The sequence below is a fragment of the Carya illinoinensis genome, chromosome 4 (assembly GCF_018687715.1).
Source record: "Carya illinoinensis cultivar Pawnee chromosome 4, C.illinoinensisPawnee_v1, whole genome shotgun sequence".
Classification (NCBI taxonomy): domain Eukaryota; kingdom Viridiplantae; phylum Streptophyta; class Magnoliopsida; order Fagales; family Juglandaceae; genus Carya; species Carya illinoinensis.
The window spans coordinates 380,349-402,113 of NC_056755.1; the positions used below are offsets into that span (position 1 = coordinate 380,349).

At 36.8% G+C, this 21,765-nt stretch overlaps 2 protein-coding genes across 3 annotated transcripts; one reads left to right on the plus strand and one right to left on the minus strand.

The window, feature by feature from the left end:
• Positions 1-109: 109 nt before the first annotated feature.
• LOC122307208 (probable protein S-acyltransferase 7) lies at positions 110-5,102 on the minus strand. The gene is made up of 5 exons (XM_043119924.1): positions 4,569-5,102; positions 2,929-3,111; positions 2,120-2,416; positions 1,065-1,298; positions 110-936 (listed from the first exon to the last, which is right to left on the minus strand). The coding sequence occupies exons 1-5, from the start codon at positions 4,653-4,655 to the stop codon at positions 415-417; spliced, it is 1,323 nt and encodes a 440-aa protein (XP_042975858.1). The 5' UTR covers positions 4,656-5,102; the 3' UTR covers positions 110-414.
• A 4,223-nt stretch (positions 5,103-9,325) lies between these two features.
• On the plus strand, positions 9,326-20,242 carry LOC122306967 (regulation of nuclear pre-mRNA domain-containing protein 1A-like). Of its 2 annotated transcripts, XM_043119548.1 has the most exons (8): positions 9,327-9,531; positions 10,653-10,802; positions 11,152-11,399; positions 12,972-13,094; positions 13,194-13,350; positions 18,125-18,264; positions 18,360-18,395; positions 19,190-20,242. In XM_043119548.1, exons 2-8 carry the CDS (start codon positions 10,727-10,729, stop codon positions 19,988-19,990), a joined length of 1,581 nt encoding a protein of 526 aa, XP_042975482.1. In that variant the 5' UTR covers positions 9,327-9,531; positions 10,653-10,726; the 3' UTR covers positions 19,991-20,242. The 2 variants fall into 2 exon arrangements, with proteins under 2 accessions (XP_042975483.1, XP_042975482.1); XM_043119549.1 differs by lacking the exon at positions 12,972-13,094 and having other exon boundaries at positions 9,326-9,531.
• The last annotated feature ends 1,523 nt before the right edge of the window (positions 20,243-21,765 follow it).

Genomic DNA, 21,765 nt, shown 5'->3' on the forward strand with positions numbered 1-21,765 from the left:
AATTTATTAGATGGTAATTTACAGTTAAGTCATGAGAAGCAGGTTTTCATGCCCTTTTTTTTTTTCTTTTTCCTCGCTTAATTTTTAAGGTCTCACTCCAAAACAAATATAGCCCAATTCCACAAATGCAATATGGTTAAATGCTAACTAATTCCACAAATGCTGACACATCATGAAGGCTCAATCATACCAACAACACACCATTAACATTCCTTTCTAAGATCACAAAGGCCAAAAGTTGAACCCCCCCACCAAACAAAAAAACAAAACACAACATAGCAAAGCAAAGCAAGTTCCCCCCATACTGCACATAATCTTCAGTGATCAATCGCAGAAATCTCAACTAACCCACTCCATACCAACCAAATCATATCCAGTTTAGTTCCCAATTCTAGTCATTCATCACCCAATCCGCTACGAATTTTCAGTTCTCAGTGTCAAGCCATTGCTGCTAGTTCCACCATTACGGTTTGGTTCCCCAACTCTAGCGGCCAAAGCAAGAACTTCAGGTGACATTTCCCAGCTTCCACTTTTCCTTCCCCAGCTGGAACGCCTGGGATGTATTGCAGTACGCTCCCCTGCTCCCTCTACCATCATTTTTAAATCTGGAGTAATTTCACCTAATTCGCCATCCTTTACATTCAGCCGATCATTGTTGTTAAGTTGCCCTTCACAATGATCTGCCCCAGCACCCATGTCTCCCCACACTGTTTTTCTGCCCATTTCTATGTCCACAGCTTTCCCCATGTTTGGACTCATAAAACCCGCACCCACTGACCTATTAGGTAACCCGGGTTCCCTTGGTACCTTAACCCTGAAATTGTTCTTGGATGGGGGAATGCTGGTGCAAAATAGTTCCGTGAAATTTTCAACCACGCCTTTGTTATAGGGATTAGCTCGCCGATCATATCGATATCTGAAATTTTCATAAGTAGTCTGCACAAGGCGACATGGATATATAGAAACTTAGAAACTCGTCTGTCATTAACAAAGATATTAATTTCAGAAATGCATATAAAATTCAACTCTACGGAATTATGGCATGAAGAAGATGGGTCTCTTACCTGATTTGTGCTGATGAGATATAAATGGAAAGCAGTAAGACCACCAACAAACCACATGGATATGAAAGTGTAAGCTATTAGCACAATGGATGCAGGTGTTTTGACCATCGCTTTCCAAATTGTGGTCTGTTCTCCTCCCATGATCCTTCTTATGTAGACCCAGCAGAATGCAAAGACATATATACAAAGAAGGGTTGTCGAGAAGACGAACATGAAGAAGAATCGATAATTCCTCTGCAACCAACATCGGGAGTTTTTAGGTGCATCATCCATAAACAAAACATTGAGCATCACCAATTCAACTTACAAGGAGATATATCAATCAGTTAATAAGACAATTTATATTCAAAATTTAACTCTACCGATGCTTGATTTATTTTCAGTCATGTTTATCTGCAGTTCAAACTAATAATCAAATGAGCTCCAGCTCTTCTCAGATACCTGACAGTGGTGGTGTCTGAATAGGAATCCAGCAACCTCAGCTCAAGCTCATTTGATGTGAGCCTAAGTAATTATTTCTCTTTACTACAAAGAGAAATTTGAGACTAGTAATATATACAAATTACAAGTATCTATCTCCCAAACATTTTTTATTTTTATTTTTTATAAGTACAAGTATCTATCTCCCAAACTGATACAAAACACTACCCATCTGTGAACAAATGGTGCAGTGTTTCATGAGTACTACTCCTATAAAGACCTCCTTGAAAACTCTACCCTTCCATGAACAAAGGCAGCTATGCTTCATCAACGCTACTCCCATAAATGCTACCTCCACCAAAAATCTAAAAGGAAAAGAAAAAAAGCCACATAATAATAAACATAAAACTGAATTCCAGAAATGGCAAAAAACAGGTAGAAGAAAAAATCTAGTTACAAGCACAATTGTGTACTAATATGTGCACCAATCTTTTGTGATTGGTCAAAAAGTATATTTTATTAAAAATAGTGCTAATTTAAATTTTAAGTACGAATGAATCAGTATTGGTATGCAGATTAGTGCGCGACTTTACTTGTATGTAGCAAAACTCATCCAAGAAGAAAGGATCACTTACCAGGCCAATACACTGCCCAACCCAGGGGCAGTGGTGGTCAAATCGCTCCACACAGTTATTGCAAATTGAACAGTGCGAGCAGCGAGGAGGTCTATAAAGCATGCAGGTATCACAGTATTTAATCTTTACAATGACACCATTAACCAGTACTTCTTTAATGCGAGGCAAGCGTAACTGTGGAGTTTGGCCAGCCCCAGCTTCTACATTCCCATCAAAGCCTTCTGGCTCTGGAGGGTGTGCATTACGTGGAATTATACCAGGATCTCTTCCAGAGGTCAGCAGAAGAAGAACTAATACCTGGAACATTAAGCATGCCAATCAACTTAGTCTTCACTCGTCAGTACTCCAAAATTCTATTTTATTATTGAAAAACTGCAAACGCATATCACAAATATTGTTAAAGCATAGCAGATATAAAATAGCCCATTCAAGACCCAACCAGGAGATGAAAGAAAGTAATTCGCCACTCTCTCATGTGACAAGCTACCCTTGTCTGAGGCCAAACTCCATACCTAAGTGACTGGCAAAATAGTTAATCCTAATAAGGGAAAAACCTACACCTTCAGTATAAAGTATAAACTTCTTTCAAACCTATTTGGTCAGCGAAAATTTTCAAATCTAGTTAACGATCATGAGGAATTCCAAAAGCACACTGGTCTTTATGATATGTCATAGAACGTCAATGATTTTGGAGGCAACAAAGAACGTAGAGCAAAAGGCAATAAATACTCATTGGAGAGAGAGAGAGAGAGAGAGAGAGAGAGAGAGAGAGAGAGAGAGAGAGAGAGAGAGAGAGAGAGAGGGCTCACATATACTGTGAACACAACAGCAATAATCATTATTGATATCCCCAAGTGATGTGAAAAATCATTCATCAGTTTTCTGGCAACAAAGACACAGAAGACTGCGACAGGAGCAACAATAAGGAATATGGTCAATCCCAGGGATCTTACATCAGGTCCAAATATGAACCTTCCCTGAAGGAAAAATATCTGCAAAAGAGAAATGATTATGATAGATGCAGAAGCATACGAATACTTTATATATCACATTAGATTTAAAAAAAACAGTTAATTATAACCCTCACATATCTTGTCATATAATTAGCATCTAGAGCTGAGATATTCTATCATTTAAAGCATTATACTAAGTTAATAATCCAATTGAACTCGTTCACAATAAAGATGTATAAACCTTTTCAAAATCTAATTGAAGTTAGTGGATTTAAGAATCCACAGGGATAGCCAACTTAAATTATTTGAAAGGATCCAATTGAGATGGTTCAATGAATTAAAGGCGAGGAGCTGGCTGGAGCAAAGGAAACCTCCTTGTTTACAAAAAGTACTACCAAGTTATTTGCAATGTATTCACCATCAGCATTGTCAGTAAATTAATTGATTAAGCAAAGCACAAGTAGGTTTACCCTTCCTTACTCTAGCACATTAGACATTTACAAGGACTAACCTAAAGAGATTATTGACAGCCAATAATTGAAAGAATGAATGGACCTTCACCTCAAGCAAATTGATTCATTAGCTATATGCTAAAAGAGAATCACTCTATTCACTTGCTGTCTGTTTAAATGGATTCTCTACAAGTTACAGGTAGCATACATGCATCAAGCACAAAGAACCAAAACTTACTGAAATTACTGGTTAAAAGAGTAAGGAAGTACGCCAGACAACATTCAGCTAAATCAAAGCTCTTATGTGGTGGAATTGAGGCAAGCAAGAGCATTCTAGCTGATCACTTTAAAATTTCTAAAAAGTCAATCATACCACAGATGTATGCTATCGTTCTCTGTTCTTCTTTCCTTATTCTTTTAGAGGCAAGGTTCCCATTCTAAACTTGTCGATGTCAAATACTTGATTACACTTACTAATTGGGAAAAAAAAAAATCCTAATTCAATAATCACTGATTGAAAAAGTTCTACAAGAATAATTTGAAGAGCGTTTGGCGACATCTTAAAATGTTGGTGAGCGTTAATTGAACAGTCTACACAAAAAGAAAAACGAATGTTAATTGAGCGTTTGACTGGCATCAGTCCAACGGTGCTAAACACCCCCTCCCCCAGGTTTACCCAAACAGAAGCACAAAAGCACAGGCTTTTATGCTCTCGTGGCAAAACTGATTTGTCATTTTTGGCAAAAGCCAAGGAAAAATGGAATCAGATTCAAAGGAATTGCAAGTCTACCGGAACATTAATTTCAGCTTATTGGCTCAGCTTCTAAACTAATTAAAAAAAAAAGTGCTTTTTGGCCGATTACATGATCAAATTTTATTCCAAAAATCCTTACACGAGAAAAAGAGAGGGCGGGGGGAAAGGAAAAGTAAAAGGCAACAGTATATGGAAAACATAAACAGCGATAATGACGATATCAGATAACATACGCATTAAAAGAAAAGACTGAAAATAAGTTCCTAGGGGAATTAGACAAGAAAACTTACATTGCTGCCTTTCCAAGCTTGGTAAAGCCGAACATCGGTGGATCTGGATCCCGGATCGGAGTCCTGGGGTGGAGGCACCACGTACATCCTGTAAATATATATATATATATATATGTGTGTGTGTGTGTGTGTGTGTGTCTCTCTCTCTCTCTCTCTTTCGGTCTGTCAGCTTTAGATACTCTAAGAATGCATATAACCAAAAGGGAAGGTGCAAAGAGCTCCAATCGCTCACTTCTAGCGTTCAGAACTCGGGTCCATGATTAATTTAGGTTCCAGCGAGCTCAAGGGCTGTTTATGGGGGGTCTCCGACGGAGTGTGTGGGAGCGAGCGAGGGTTTGGTGAGAGAGGGGGATAGAGAGATTGTACGGCGGAGGGACTTGTGTATGGGGAGCTTTACAGCAGAGAAGATGAGACGTGGCTATGTGTGATTGGGGCGTTCGAGAGATGGACGAATTGGGCGGGTGCGTCTTGACCCGCCCTTTCTGTTTTCCCAAAGTGAGAATGTGATGGTTACTGCGGCGAATGATGATGATGCTGATAGCCCCAACTCACTCGCTGTACGAAATTGACCTTTTCTTAACGGAAAGGTACCCTTATCCACGGTTGAATTTATAAACTTACACGTCAGCGATATCACCCATATTTTTATTTTTATTTTTATTTTTTATTTCTCTTAAACTGATTAAGTTATTTTATTTATTATTTATATACTATATATTTAATAAAAATAAAAAATATAAAAAATAATATATAGTATGTATATAAGACGATGAATAGGATTTTTTTATAAATTTTCCCCCAATTCTATGTGATGTTTTTATGTATTTATTATTTATTGCAACGATAAATTTTGGCCATTTTAATGATTTAATTTTTTTTTATAAAATTACATATTGCATTCATTTAAATTGGACATTACAAACTAGACTTATAATTCTCATTACAAGTCAACTTAAATCTCTAAAAGATCTCCAATACACACATGTAACCGATATGACCTAACCCTTATTGCATCCTCACCAAGCAATACTATTGTTTGAGAGACAAACAATACTCTATTTTGGACAGAGTGTAAGCAGCCTCTACTTGTTCAACAAACCAAGTAGAAAAAACACCCTACAGACTAACAATCAAAGGAAAACAACTCTTCAAACCTAATGTCTAATAGACTTGTAATTTTATTATACTAAAAAGCATTAACTAAATAGAGATTAAACTAAACAAAACCAAAAAATAAGAACAAAAGCACTGGCAGGGGCTGCAATAGGAGCGTGCGATCCACGCGCCGCCCTCGGAGCATGAGACGACAGTCAGCTCCTGAGAAAACAGATGCCCCGATCCTAGATAAGCCTCGCGTGACGACAGAAAAGTATTTTAAGCAGTGGCATTTGAACTTCAATCACCCCACTACGGACCGCGTGTGCTATCCACTTGTCACTGCGTTTGGCGAATTTCCTATTCCTTCCGACAAATCGGCACATTTGAAAGTCCGTTGTGGTGAGCGTGGAAGCCGTCGAACTCCAAAGGCCAACAGATCGAAATATCTCCACCAAAAAATGCTGGAATCAAAACGGAAGAAAAAACTCCAGAAAACAAAGAGAAAATGATGAAGATGAATAGAGGAAAAGAGAGAAAGGAAATGGAAGGGAGGCAAAGCTCCTCCCCCTAGATCGGCGACACCAGAATTTGGAAATCTTTTTCAAAGAGAAGATAGAGAGACTGAACAAATCACATATTTTAATGATTTAATTAATAGAAAAAAAAATTGATCTATTGTATAAAATATTTGTGTTGACCAAATCTAAATGAATAAAAGCATGAGTTATTTTTTAAAAGTGTGAATTATTTATTGAACTTTGAAACATTCTATTTGTCATCTACAGCCAAGTCCGAGAATAAGGATCATATATTATAGCAACACTTAAAAGCGTGAGATTCTAGTGATACAAGAAATTTATAAAAGGTTATGTCATTAAAATAAATTACAATGATTCAAAAAAAAAAAGTTCTAAATTCATCATATGACCACTCATGATATTTGAATTTTCGCTCGTTTCTCTCCCTCCAAAGACACATCATTAGACAGATCGGAACTATCTTCCAAGAAATACCTTAGAGACCTCTCCATAAAGCTAAAAGGTCAAGCACTATTCTTGGCATCGTCCAAGCTACACCTGCCCTAGCAAAAAAGTTATTCCACGAAGCTGTGGCAAACTCACAATGCAATGTATTAGTAGATAATTGATAAATTATTCACTCTTTTTATACAAATAATACAAATCTAAAAATATGATTCATCATTTCTTTAGATTGTCGATAGTGAATCTTCTCCATATAAACTATCCATATCAAAAAAATACAAAAAAATGCCTTTAAAGGAACATTTGTCTTCCTAATGCTCTTTCATAAAAATAGATTTACATTACACTTTATAGATGGATTGGCAGAAGAAGTGCACTATAAACTTCCCTTATGTCGAGATACGCCAAAAAGATTTGTATTCACCTCTCCTTTAGAGCACTAGTAGTGGGCTCAATAAAATTAAATTTTAGCCAAATAATAACCGAAATGTAAAATAAAATGCTACACTAGGCTCAGCAAATGAATAGTAAATTCAACTTTTGGCTATATAGCTAATCAAATTTATTGAGTGAAAGAGACTAGCCAAAGTTTAAAATCAATATTTTAATAGAATAATGAAAGATTTGTTGAGTCTATTATTTGGTATTGTAAAAAGTGGTTAGTTAAAATTTATAAAAGTGAATTTTTTAACTAAATTTTAACTAAAATTTGTTGAGGCCACTACTAATGCTCTTATAGGGACATAATAGACTAGGTTGTAAAATTCAAAAATTGTGTCAACTTCTCAATCATTGACAGTTCTAAGAAATGTAACATTCTATTGGGAATTGCCGCAATTGAGGCTTTCTTCATTATTGCTTTACCAAAGAAGTATGGATAGGCTTCATTGAGTACTTAGTCGTCACACTATATATCATGCTAAAAGTTGGTTTGGGACCTGTTACCCGACTCAAAATGGGTAAAATTAGAAAGTTTAATACATCTATGCCTAATGTGCTTCCAGAGCCCCACCACCCCTTATATAGGATCCACTCACATCGTTCAAGCATCAACCTTCCTATGCTTTACAATACTTTGAATCCCGGCCAACAACGCCTTATTAAAAAGCTACAAATTAAGTTTGGATACCCAAACCTTATTCAAAAATTGGAAAACAAACGGTAGCCCATTCTATCGGATGAAATTTGAACGCAACATTCATTCCTTCACATAGGAAATTTTGCTGTATTTTCTCCATTAAGAGTATAGTAGACAAAATATAGATAAGAAAAATCCTAAATTGATAAAATGATTAAAATCCAATCAACAATTTAATGTTAATAGATAACAAAGTACTCATGAATGGTTTTTTGGCAATGTTGAATATATAGATGGTGATATTTGATGGAAAATGATGAATAAATGGTGGGATATTTTTTAGGACGTGTAATTGAATTACAATTACATAAGTAATGGTTGACCGTTACAATTACATAAATGTCAAACATACATGCATGTACATAAGTAATGGTTGACCATATATTGTATTGTTCCACCAAGATAGGCCGTGCTACTTAATTAATATTTGAGTTTGGTATGTTCAGACTTAATTGGCAGCTACTTACCAAGTGCATGACAAATAATATATTTTTTTTATTGGAAAGTGAGTACTCTAGATAATGCTTTTACATTAACGTCAACTTAATTTTTGTCTAAACTAATTAAAATATATGCGAGTTTTATATAAAAATGAAAAAAAATTCCAATACGTTTGGTAGTATATATTATTATTATTCGTTTCCCATTCATCATCATGTACGCGTTTCGTAAACTAATAAAAATTAAATGCGCTGCTAAAAACGATACTAAATTAATGTAGAAATCACGACGACCTGATTAGTGAATTAAAGAATCGTATATATAAGCTAGCCGGCGGTCATACCGTGAATGCAACATGAAGTACGTAACCATATACGTTGATTTGGCAGCTAGCGCGCATTTGAATAGGCCATGCCAGTGATCGAACAAATTATTTATAAACTACTACTTAACCATATATATCATGATGATGATCTACGTCCGTACTTGATGAATCGCGAGAGACAAACACGTACAATATTGAATGATTAATTTGATGAAAATTCCACGTACGTACGTATTTACACCTTCAGCTAGAAATGGAATTAGCTAGCATGCATGCATGCTGGCCGGCCGGCCGGGGGATTCATAAAAATTTCTTTAATTGAAACGAATTATTTCATGAGATATTTTGATAAATTTACTTACCAGTACCAGTACTAGTACGTACTTTAGCAGTACTGTATATATGTTTTTATACATAAAATATCAAAATACTTAATAGATCGAGAATGTTATTTATACGTGAAAGCAGGTAATTAAAGATCAGCATATTAAAAATTATTTGTTTGAAATAATCGCATTATAAGAAACAACAGTACCTAATTACATGACTCTCTTTCAAAAAATATAATAAAAATATATACTAAAATCTTATCCAAAATTCTATCAACAGTACTCACAAGGAAAATGCAACTTAATTTAAAAAGAAAAATCTCAAAAATTTTAAAACTTTTTATATGCAAGACGGGCTAGCTAGGGCCGGATGTTTTTGGGCCAACGGCTACGGATCTCAGAAGTCAGACTAATGTCCACAGGCGACCTTAATGTTACTCCTAATTACTGCTTAAGACAATTTTGGGGGCAGAAGTAGAAGAACTGTGTGCGCCTTTCTCCGTCGGTTCCCAAAAAACTCCAATTGGTACGGTAATCCCCCTATCTCCAATACAAACCCCTAATTCTATCTCATTCCTCTCCCATGGAAGAAGAGCTCCACCACGCTCTTCTCACCGGCAGTTGATTCTTCCCGCTTTCTTCTCGATAGGTAATAACTCTATGCCTTCTACTTCCTTCAATTACAAATTTCTTTCTCTTTTACTTGCTTCAGCTCTTTACTCTCATCCTATTTCTCTTTAATTCTTGGCCTTTCATCCTGTATTCATGCCTTCCGATGTGCAGTCCCTTTTGCGTACAATGAAAATTTCTTTAGTGACAAATTTCACAGAATACTACGGGAACTGGTGTGGAGAACCCTACAAGAGAATTGTTTTTCCTTAATAGAAATAGTTTCTCTTTCTTAATTGCCCAATTCCACAATAGCACAGTTAGTAAGCTATTGTTCCTAGCAGCATGAACGTTGCTTTCTTGTGTTCTTTTTTTCTTTTATTTTCTCTGTGTGGTTTTAGTATCCTTAATTATTTTTCAATAGGCTCACTCGGAGGTCAATTTTTATTTGGGCATTCATATTATCCTTGCTGTAGAGAAATTTCAACTCCGTTGATTGGGAGTGAATGTTCTGGGGCAAAGTTTATTTCGCGTTTTTGTGACATTCAACAGATGCGTGCCTTTAGTTGATGCCAGACAACCTGTCTTTTAATGCTTTGAATTGCAAATGTCCAGGATTTTTTTGTAAAACTTGAATTTATTTATCATATATTTGAACGCATGGACATGCATGCAAATATGCACTCTTCGAGTATATTTTTTGTGCCAATCTTGTAACTTGAATTTGGAACTGCTGGATCTCCTTGGTAATTCCTATTTTTTATGTGTTCCTCAAACTTGGATTTTCTTCACTCCCAGCTTCTTATTGTGAACCTTTAAACTTGGGTATTCTTTAATAATGCATAAAGTTTATATGCATCTCATATGTACCCGCAAACACAAGTGTTTCCACTCTTCTGGTATGGCAATAATTAGCGATGTACTTAGTATTTGAGTAGCAGATACTTGAAAGCTCCCTGGCATATATCTAATATAAAAAATTGTGTCAGTGTGTTTGATTGGAAACTTTGCTAGATTTTGGTTTTAATAGGAAGGCTGTTTGTATATTGATCAAATATTATTTCCTTATCTTGATATGATGTGCTTTAACTTATCTTCTTGGGTGGTTAATCTATTTATCAGTATTATTATTATTATTTTCCTTTCTGTTCTCCTGTGAAGATTACTTCACTTTTGAGGTCAGCATTGTGCTTCAGCATTGTGCTTCATTAGTTGGAAAACTATCATCAGAATCAATGGGGAGTACATTCAATCCTCAGATTTTAGTGGAGAAGCTAGCCAAGCTCAACAATTCACAGGCGAGTATAGAGAGTATCCTGCATTATATGAATTAGGGTTTTCCTGTTTGTTTTTGGTTCTATACCATCTAAGATCATTTTTTTTTTTTTGGCTTTTTTCATATTTATGATGTTAATTTAAGGTGTACCTAGATTAGTTAATGCTTCTTGTGATGGGTCTTTAGGACATAGCTTTATTGGATATTGTAATTTGCTCTCAAGCAACTCCTCAGTAACTTTCCAGATCATTGTAACTTGTTTTTTTTCCTTCTTGGATCAAATAGATGCATTGTTCTTTGTTTGAACAATTATTTCATTGTGTTCCTGGTGTTTGTGGTTAGTTTGGGGCTGTTTGTGAGTTGGCCATCCTTAATTTGATTAAGCTTTATCACATTGGTGTATATTCCATATGAATAAAGCAAAGCAAGTTGTTGAAACATGGGATCAGCGGTTTCATGGTTCTCCACGTGATCAGAGATTAGCCTTTCTATATCTTGCAAATGACATATTGCAGAACAGTAGGCGAAAGGGTTCAGAGTTTGTTGGTGAATTTTGGAAGGTTCTTCCAAATGCTCTTCATGATGTGATTGAAAATGGGGATGAGTATGGAAGGAATGCTGCACTCCGATTGGTATGTCTAATTTATCCTATTGTCCAGTTGACCTGTGCATTCTGTTTTGAAAGTATAAGCCTTATGCTAAGTAGATAACTTCACCTTAGGAAAGATGCTTTAGCAATGTGCAACATTTTAAATCTGCAAATGTGCTGATGTGTCATTGTTAAGGCCTCGTTTGTTTTCGCGACTAAAAACCAAAACTTTGAAAACTTCTCAAAGTTTTCGTATTGTCAGAAGTTTTACAAAAACAAACACACATTTTGATCTACTAGTTTTCATCTCAAAAGATCTCAAGTTTCTTCTCAGGTTTTCATCTCAAAAGATCTCAAGTTTCTTCTCAAGTTTTCATCTCAAGTTTTCATCTTAAAAGATCTCAAGTTTTCATCTAATCCTCAAATTACACCATTGGTAAATAAATAAATAAAGGAAGTAGCCAAAAAAAAAAAAAGGACAAAATGGTTAAAAAAAACAGGAAGCAGAAAAAAAAAATACACCATTGGTAAATAAATAAACAAAGGAAGCAGCAAAAAAAAAAAAAAAAAAAGACCAAATGGTTAAAAAAAGGAAGCAGCAAAAAAAAAAATCATCATTGGTAAATAAATAAACAAAATAAGCAGAAAAAAAAAAAAAATTGACCAAATGGTTAATAAAAAAGGAAGCAGCAAAAAAAAATAAAAAATGCATCATTGGTAAATAAATAAACAAATGAAGCAACCAATAAAAAAAAAAAAGACCAAATGGTTTCTCTCAGTTAAAAAAAAAGGAATTAGCGAAAAAAAAAATACACCATTGGTAAATAAATAAACAAAGGAAGTAGCAAAAAAAAAAAAAAAAAGAAGAAAAAAAATTGTAGCATTGGTAAATAAATAAAATATTATAAAAAGTACTACAAGTACTTGTGGGTCTCATCATATTACTAACTATAACAAAGTCAAACTAATCTCATCTCATCTCTAAAAACAAACACATATTTAATCTAATTTCATCTTATCTCATCTCATCTCATCTCAACATATCTCAAAAAATTTTATCTCATCTCATCTCTAAAAACAAACACATATTTCATCTAATCTCATCTTATCTCATCTCATCTCAACATATCTCAAAAGATTTTATCTTATCTCATCTCTGAAAACAAACGAGGCCAGTCTCTCTGACTATTGGAGTGTTCGAAGCACGAGGTAAGATATGTATCGAAAGACATTGCCTCAGCTTCCCCATCACACGTGGTTTCGATTTAATTCAATAACTTGTCTTTTATTGTTTTTATTTGAGTTTTGTAATGCTTGGAAAATTGCTATAGCTTCAACCAGTGTAACATCAAAATTGAAACTTATGTTAGTATTGTACCAAAATGAATGCTGAAGTATGTAGTTGATTGCCCTCTCTATGCTTTTGCTCTTTGGCTATAGGACGGGTAGCAAATTGTTAGTTTTAGTTTGGTATGACCTATGAAAAAAAGTTTTTGTCTGTTATGATTTTAAATTTCTATGTAATCCACACTTATGGCATTTAATATGTACTGGACACTTGATTTTGTTGTGTGGAAATTACCACAAAATTTATATCTAGTTTTTCCTCATGCAGATAGGTATATGGGAGGAGAGAAAAGTTTTTGGTTCTAGGGGGCAGATTCTTAAGGAAGGACTGGTGGGTGGTAGGCACTTGGAAAATAGTAATAGAAATGGAAAGGATTTGAACTTCAAATTGGTAATTCAAATTCTCTGAGCTGTATTTATGTGTGCATATATATTGAAGTTTTCTATACACCTTGCAGACTAATTCTGTCTCTCTTTCCCTTTTAAACAGAGACCATCTGCTGGAAATATATTGGAAAAAATTGTTTCAGACTATCATGCTGTTTATGGTGGCCAGTTGGATGAAGATGTTATATTAAGCAAATGCAGCAATGCTGTTAGCAGTCTTGAGAAACTAGATAAGGAAATTGGTGGTGATATTAATTCAGGTACTTCCCGTATATGTATTTCATAACTGCTTTCTCAAAACGCAAATCTATGCAATTATTGTGATTTATATGTGAGCATGTTTGCAATTGAAAACATATCTAGCGCTCTTTTTTCTCCCTTCATCTTTATTTAACATCGTACAGGTAATTTTCTTATTTCTAATCAGGTTATGATAATTTCATCTTTATTTAACATATTACATGTAATTTTCTTATTTCTAATCAGTTTATGACAATTTCATGGATGTTTATCTTTTGTATTATCTATGTATGTGTTGTGAATAAGTTGAACCATGCCTTGAAAATTTTATTCAGTGATTGTGCAGGACAAAAGGTGTAACTGTTATCTGTTGTGCTGGCTGGGGTTTTTTTAGGCTAGTATTATATGATGCCATTTTTTCCTTTACAATTTGGGGAACAGGTTTTGTTTTAACTAGAAGAGGTTTTTCATACTTCCACCAGATTTAGGACTGCCTAATCAATTGCTGCAAGTTTAGATTCGAGGCAACTTTAACTGACCTGGTTTTTTGGAATTGTCCCTGATATGGGGTGTTGTCGTCCCTGTCGGACATGTCTGAAAGATAGAAATATATTCTATTATATCCATAGAAATCTTTTTTTTATAAGTAAAATATTATATATATTAACATCAATAGGAGTAAACAAGTACGTTGGGTGTATACAAGAAAGACCTAGTCCATACTAGAGAGAAATCTATCCAAAATACACCAAGCTCGAATGGGAACAAAACACACCCTCCCCAACCCCAACCCCAACCCGAAACTCCCTCTACGTGGACGGCTTCATAATGACCTCCCTTTAGTCTTCCCTCGACTCGAACTAACTCCAAGAAAGATGCTTTGACTCCATATTTTTCTTAAATCTTGATTTGGTTTCAAGCGAGTGGCCCACCTCAATCGCAGTGAGTAGTGTTGCAAATTGGTTGTCACATCCCTCATATGAAAGCCCCACACATTGCTGAATCTCATTAACCCTATGCTGAACCCAATTCGATGATGAACCCGCTATATTGTTTATCGGAGGAAGAGTACCAGGGGAACAATATTTTCCCCAAACACAACTCCTAACTGAACTTCCGACCCTAAACATTCCTCCTCACAAGGCACCAACAACAAACCCATAATTTCTTCCCCACCATCTCCTGCATTCAAATCTCGAATCTCCTTAGCAGCTATATTGTTGCTATCACCATTGAAGGTTCCTTCACCTCCGGCGTAGGTGTCGGCATTCCATTGATGAGAACATTGCTTGTAGGTGTGCCATCCCCCGAAGACCCCTTTTGTGCCACTTCGTCAGACCCTACTGCTCCCGCAAAAGGCATAGAACAGATAGGGCTAGGCTCATCCCCACCTCTCAAAACAAGTGGTGAAGTACTACCTTCTGTTACACCCTTTTCATCTTTTGAAAGAGACTCATCTGCTTCTTCCTAAGTACTCACCCTGGAAGGATCCCCATCTTCAAATGAAAGTGAACCCTGGAAAAAAATATCAACCCCATTTACAACTGGTGATCGAGGACAATCAAACGACAACGTGCCGATGACCTAAGTGACATCGGTGTAAGCAGTGATACTAGCGTCCGACGACCCTATTTGTGATGGTGTCAAGATGCCCTGTGCCGGAGAACTTGAGACCTTCAAACACCCCTCGTCCATTTTCGGCCCACCGCCCAAACCCATGACCAAGTCCAGCCCCTTATCCACTTTAATCATCAGATCTCTCACATTCTCCATAACTTTCGTCAATTGAGCTTTGATAGCCCACAAGACCTCCCCCACTTCTCCCACCCTCAAACATCCGGCAGAGGCAACACATGAGGAGTGTGCTTACCCTCCACTTTTCCCAATGCCACCTGGCAGTCTTTCTCCTACAAGTGCTTTATCCTTTCCTTTCGCCGCAGGGCTACTCTTGGTTGGAATACACACCTGTGACCTCAACACTGAGGCTTTTGAGACACCTTTGACCGAGAAAGGCCTTCCCATTGTCTTTCCATCAACAAACACCCCTCTATTTGCATTAGAGGCTTTGGGCCCAGTGACGCTTCGAATGGAATGCCCAAAACCTTTCTATTTGATGCCATTTGCGCCTTCAGGGATCACCAACAAACCTTTCCTCCTTCCATTTTGGAATTCTAAGAGTTGTAGAAATATACCCCTTGCGTTAGTATGGTGTTGAATAATGAGAACTCCATTGTCCATTGTAACAATCCGCTCCACACGGTTGATAATAAAATCACTTTTAAAAATTCTTGGCAGCCAGAGTGTTACTATTGAACTTTGACTTAAAAATATATTTTCAAGTATAAAGGAAGCACCAAGTATAAAGATTCCTTATAATAAATAGAGTTATTTCGAATTAAAATACTGATATCATAAATGTGAGTGTGCGGAAGCATTTATTAAAAATTTTCAAAATTTGTGCTATAAATATCATAACTGAAAATCTCTGTACATGATCTAGGCTACTATCATGCCTCCCTGGACTAAGTCCCATCGTGCAACTCTATCGTCATAATTATCCTGATCTAGGGTGGTTTAAAAAATAAAAACAAACTAAAATGAGTCGATGACTTAGCAAAAAAACTCATCATAACGTAAACCTACTTAACATAAGATTTTTCATAAAATATTTCATGTTGAGAACTTAAAATCATGATTGATCATGATGATGCTTATGCTATGCATGACTGATTTTTCTGAATTAACCAACTGATCTGATTTATCTAACTTATTTGGCTGTCCAACACACTTAATCCTGTGTGCAAAGTTGTGCATTAACTTTCCCTGCTGCAGCAAAGGAAGCCGACTGTGCAGTACTCTGGCGTACTACAGTGGACAACTCTTGAGTCCATGCCTTGCACGCCTACCCTAAAACTTTATTGGTACCATGCATCTAAATGACTATCTGATTAACTGTTATGAGCTTATCTTATACCTGATCTTATGAAAGTTTACGTGTTTTATGCAATTTGAGATGCATAATACATACATAACTATAACATGTGGAATGAAACATGATGAATGACGTGCTTGTAAATATTATGACATGTGTGGTACATAAACACTGACTTCGAAGGAACTGACTTTAATAATAATATGTATAACTAGCTAACGTATGTTAATTCTAATTTATGATCAAGATACTTACCTTGTAGTGTTGCTTCCTAAACTTTTTGACACAAAATCGATCACAGTGCTCAACTGGGAGGTTTATGATTTTTTTTTTTCCAAAATAATATACGGAATTGAGATATTTATCGAGAGATTTGGGAGAGGGTGATGACTAGTCTGAGTGGGACTCGGTTAAAGAGTTTTAACGTGAGGATGACTTGTAGATTTGTATCCTTGTTGGAATAGGATATCTACAAGTTCGAGTTCGAGTTCGAGTCACGGTCACGATCATTCATGAAGAGAGTTTGAATTTAAAAACATTATATAGTAGGGGACTTCAATCAGTGATGATTTTAAATTGAAATAAATTTCTAATGACCGATTTTTAAATTCTAAAATGAGTCTAACTCATTTAATTAATAATAAATGAGATTTAACCTAGTTATTAAGTCCAATTTAAACTCCTAATTAATCACAATAATTTATCGCTCATGGATTTATCCAATATGGCCAATTAAATATAACTTAAAAGTCCAATAAAAATTATTAGTATTTCGACCTTAGAATTATTGGGCTGAGTCATTAGACTTGTTACACCCATCCTTAGCTCCCTGAAGAATCCATCATGACAGCGGAGTTCTAAGCAAATCCTCTATTCTCTTAGCAACCCATGAAGCCAATGACCCACATAGATACATGAACTTAGCCATCCCTTTGCTACGTTTAGAGATGTGAAAGCTATTTCCTCCCTCTTTCGTAAAAACAAAAGTTTTTTATGCCACCTTCAACCACCTTTCACCTTCCATTTGAGACAATTCCGCGTATCGCGTCATCATCCTATGATCCCAAATCACAAGATCATCTCCTAGGATAATCTCGCATCATCATATCGCGTTGTTATACGGGAATAATTTGCAAAGCTGCTGTTTTTGAAGCTTACACCAGATCTGCACCAGCAAACCAACATAAAGGTTTCCTAAGAAAATCCCAGTCGTTGGAGGGAGGACCGTCGCTGGATTGCCCTCAGAGGAGTTGTTGGAGACGTTGGTCTTGTTTGTGGTGGTGGCAGGGGTTCCATTGTAAGGAAGATACCAAATCTGTGTCGACGAAACCAAAAGAAGGTTTCTTGAGAAAATCTTGGTTGCCGGAGGGAGGACCGATGCCGGAGCGCCCTCAGAGGAGTTGATACAGCTTGTCGGTCTTGTCTATGGCAATGGCAGGGGTCCCGATGTAAGGAAGGTACCAGATCTACGCTGACGAAACCAAAAGAAGGTTTCTTGAGAGAGTCCCGGTCGCTGGTAGGAGGACCGTCGCCGGAGTGCCCTCAGAGGAGTCATTGGAGCCCGTCAGCCTTGTCTGTGGTGGTGGCGGGAGGTCTCCTCAAAACACTTTTGAGAGCGTTTCCATAGAAATATGACCTATTGAACTTCAATAACTTAATAATATAAAAATTGTCTGGATTTTCAAATTGAGATGCAGGTTAAATTTGGATCAGAATTGAGTAAAAAAGTCAGTTATGGCACTTTTGTTAGCTGCGTTCTGGCTGCAGTATCTTATTGGTCTTCCATGATCGCTGTCATTGGGACTTTCGTTGTTCGCTACACTTTGGATCTTTTATTTTCTCTGAAATGTTTGGTATTTTAGGGCAATTCCATGGATCTGCATTTGTGGAGGAGCTCAGAGGGCAGCATGCTATACTGAGGGACTGTATTGAACAACTAACGGCAGTTGAATCATCCAGAGCAAGTCTTGTCTCTCATTTAAGAGAAGCTCTCCAGGAGCAGGTTGGTTGGCCAGACTTCTGCATACCTATCTACTATTTTGCAGGAGATAATGAGATTAGTCAAGCCTAAAGCTGAAATGGTTTTGTTCATGTCAGGAATTTAAGCTGGATCGAGACCGTAACCAACTTCAGGTTTGTTGCTTGTATAAACCCTACTCGGGTGGGAGTATTAGTTAACTTTCTCGATTTTTTTATTACTCTTTTTAACAGACAAAACATATGGAATGTCGAAAAATCTTAAGTACAACTTCCAATATCTCTCCCTTCATTTGTGCATTCATTGATAAAATTAGATTTCTGAACTTCTCTGTATTGGAAGTTTGAAACCAATAAATTTGTATATTTGTTGACACAGGCTGTGGCTTTTTGGTTTGGATTAGTTTATTTCAATGCAGAAATAGTTCACTTATAAAAAAGGTGGAAGATGTTATGGCTAGGTAGATGTGAAAGTCGTGTTATCTGACCTCCTGTAATTATGTCATACGTGTTCGTTGTAATCATATTTATGCACCCTCTTACTTATAAAAAAATAAATAAAATTTATGCACCCTCTTATCACTTTTTAGGCAACATGTACTTCAATTACAAGAAGTTGCAGTGTGTAAAGATAGATTGAAATAGACCACATGGCACAATGGTCAAATATTAACGTTAGGTACACATGGCAGTTTGTTATATTTCTTGTAAAATATTAACGTTAGTTACACATTGCAATTTGTTATGATTCAATGTCCACATTACAAAACAGGTGTAGTTTGGGGTACAATGTTTAACTTTGTCTTGGTTTTCCTCTGTGGATTGAAGAAAATTTGCACCAAAAATGCAAGAGAACCTTTAACTTGATTTCTTTTTAATTTTCTAGGAATATTGTTTGTAAGCATTCTAACTGTTTGCATGTCTTCCTTTCACCATGTGCTGTTTTCCAGGCCGCACATTCCCAATCAGAACAGGCAGGTAATATCTGCCAACAGTTACTAGATAGAAACAAAGGTAGGTCACCAGCTGAACCGAGCCTGAGGGAAGCTCAAACATCCATGGCACCTCACAGCTTTATACCAGGAGATAGGGAACAATCTGCTCCAGTAATGTACACACGGCAGGCTTCCTTTCCTGAAAAATCTGGCCAGGCTGAGGATGACCCACGCAAGTCTGCTGCTGCTGCAGTGGCAGCAAAGCTAACCGCATCGACATCCTCAGCCCAGATGCTCTCTTATGTCCTATCCTCCCTTGCATCAGAGGGAGTGATAGGAAATCCAGTGAAAGAATCCCCAAGTGCTTACCCTCCCGAAAAAAGGCATAAGCTCGAAAATGACCAATCCTCTTACATACCTCAGAATCTTCAACAAACGCCAGTTCCTCCTTACCCGCATCCAGAATCTATACAACACAGTGTCTCTACCAGCAGCCAACAGTTTACTCCAAATGAGCCACCACCTCCTCCCTCATCGTCTCCTCCTCCATTGCCACCACTACCACCTATGCCACAATATGCACTAACCCAGTACATGCAAACTGCTGGATCAGTAACCAGTCTACCATACAGCTATGGGGTGGCCCAACAACAGCTGCCTGCAATGCCTAGTTATTTGACAATCGGGGCTCCGGTGAATGGAATTCCCACCTTTACAACACCTCCTACAAATTCTTACCAGGGCTTTCAGGGTTCTGAGGGTAATATCTACAACCAACCATCGTCCATGCCAATGGCTCCAATTTCTCGACAATAGAATTTTGAGTTCCAGTGCTAGCTGAGCGTAATGGAGGTGGTTTTGATGTTGACCATAGCTATTACATAATTTAGTGAAGCTTCATCGTCTGCCTGCCCCTAAATTCATGTTTATGAGATATCGATTCATACAACTAATTAGATTTGCACATAGTGACTGGAGGTGGTTTTGAGGTAATTAAAACAGTTCCACTGTATGACTGTATTGAGGGAAAGAGGAATTTAATTTTATTGACTAGGGATATTACTTGCATGCTGGTTGAGGACATTGATTAATTTACTATCGAATTAGGAAAGTCTAAGCCGTTAGATGAATGTAATTCAGTAGGCATGACCCTAGTACTAGATGTAGTGCTGGTCGTATCATTTCCTTTTCTCTGGTTCTTCCCCACCACCCATTTGCGGGATATAATAAACAGAAACGCCATGTATTATTAGCATTATTTTCTTCTTCTGGACATGGAAATTAGCCTAAGATGACTTCTTAATTTCCTCATAATTAAACCATAATTAATCTCTCCAACAATTGAGTTAATGCTGCTTTTTAACCCGGGGGATCACTAATTCACATTGCTTGGATTAATCGAATCTGATTGGCAAATGATTATGGGCCCATGTTTACCTCTCAAAATACGATGTCAACCATTAACCACCGAAGAGGACCTCTTTTGTTTAATCAGTACGAGCATGCAGCTAGCTAGAGGACGACTGTTTGGTTTGCACAATTAATTATATAGACGTACATGCATGTTATGTCATGTTGTAGACAGAGGTTGGAGGTGATGAATCAATCACGTGTGAATGACGTGTCAATGGACATTCAAGAGACATAATAGGTTGTGTTTTTTCCTCTTTAATAATTAACAATAGGACGTAGGTTGGTTCATCAGTTGGAGATAAAAAGAAAGGAAAAAAAGACACAAGGGTTTGGTGGAAATGAGTGCAGAACTTTGTCCGGTACTTTGATTCTAAGCACGGCCAGCACAGATACCATGATGAGTACTCTTTGAAGTTTTTTTCTCAAAAAAAAGAAAAATAAAAAACTACTCTTTGAAGTTTGACCACGGATCGAGGGCTCTCTTTACAGTCAAAAAATAAGACTCTAGAGTCGGTTCCAAAGGTTTGGGATTGAAATTAAACTTTAAATTGGAAGGAGTTACTTGAGATCAAGCCTTCATACTATATTGCTACTTGGAGATTTACATTAAAAAAAAAAAAAGGTTGTATTTTTCTGGTCCAATATCCTTCTCAACATGAGGAATAGATAATTGATGATCAGGCACTCAAGCAGAAAGCAATAGAAAGACAAGACATTCCCTATACTACAGTGCTGGAACACAATGCGAGACAAAGACACCGGCAGATCCCAATATCGATACATTTCCAACTGAAAATTCAAAATATGGAAGCAAGCCCCCTCCTCCAAGGCTCTATATAATCCAAACACAGAAGTACTCACCAGCTGAAGGGTTAGGACAAGAAAAGGTTAAAAACAGAGAGAAAAGCAAAAGCAGTCAACGTTGGGAAAACGTCAGCTGGTTTGCAAATGTGAGGAGCAAAGGCTGAGAAAAGCCGTCTTGTCATAATTTGCTTTAACGGCCCAACATCGAAGGATGGGTGCATTGATAGATAGATAGATAAAGCTATATATATGGTTGGTCGCATTTTCAAAAGGTGTGTTGCGTCAGACTTTGCTAAGAAAAATCATGATCACCAATTCCATGAGATCAGTACAGCATACAGCATGCCCAACCAAACAGCCAGGGGGGGGTGCAA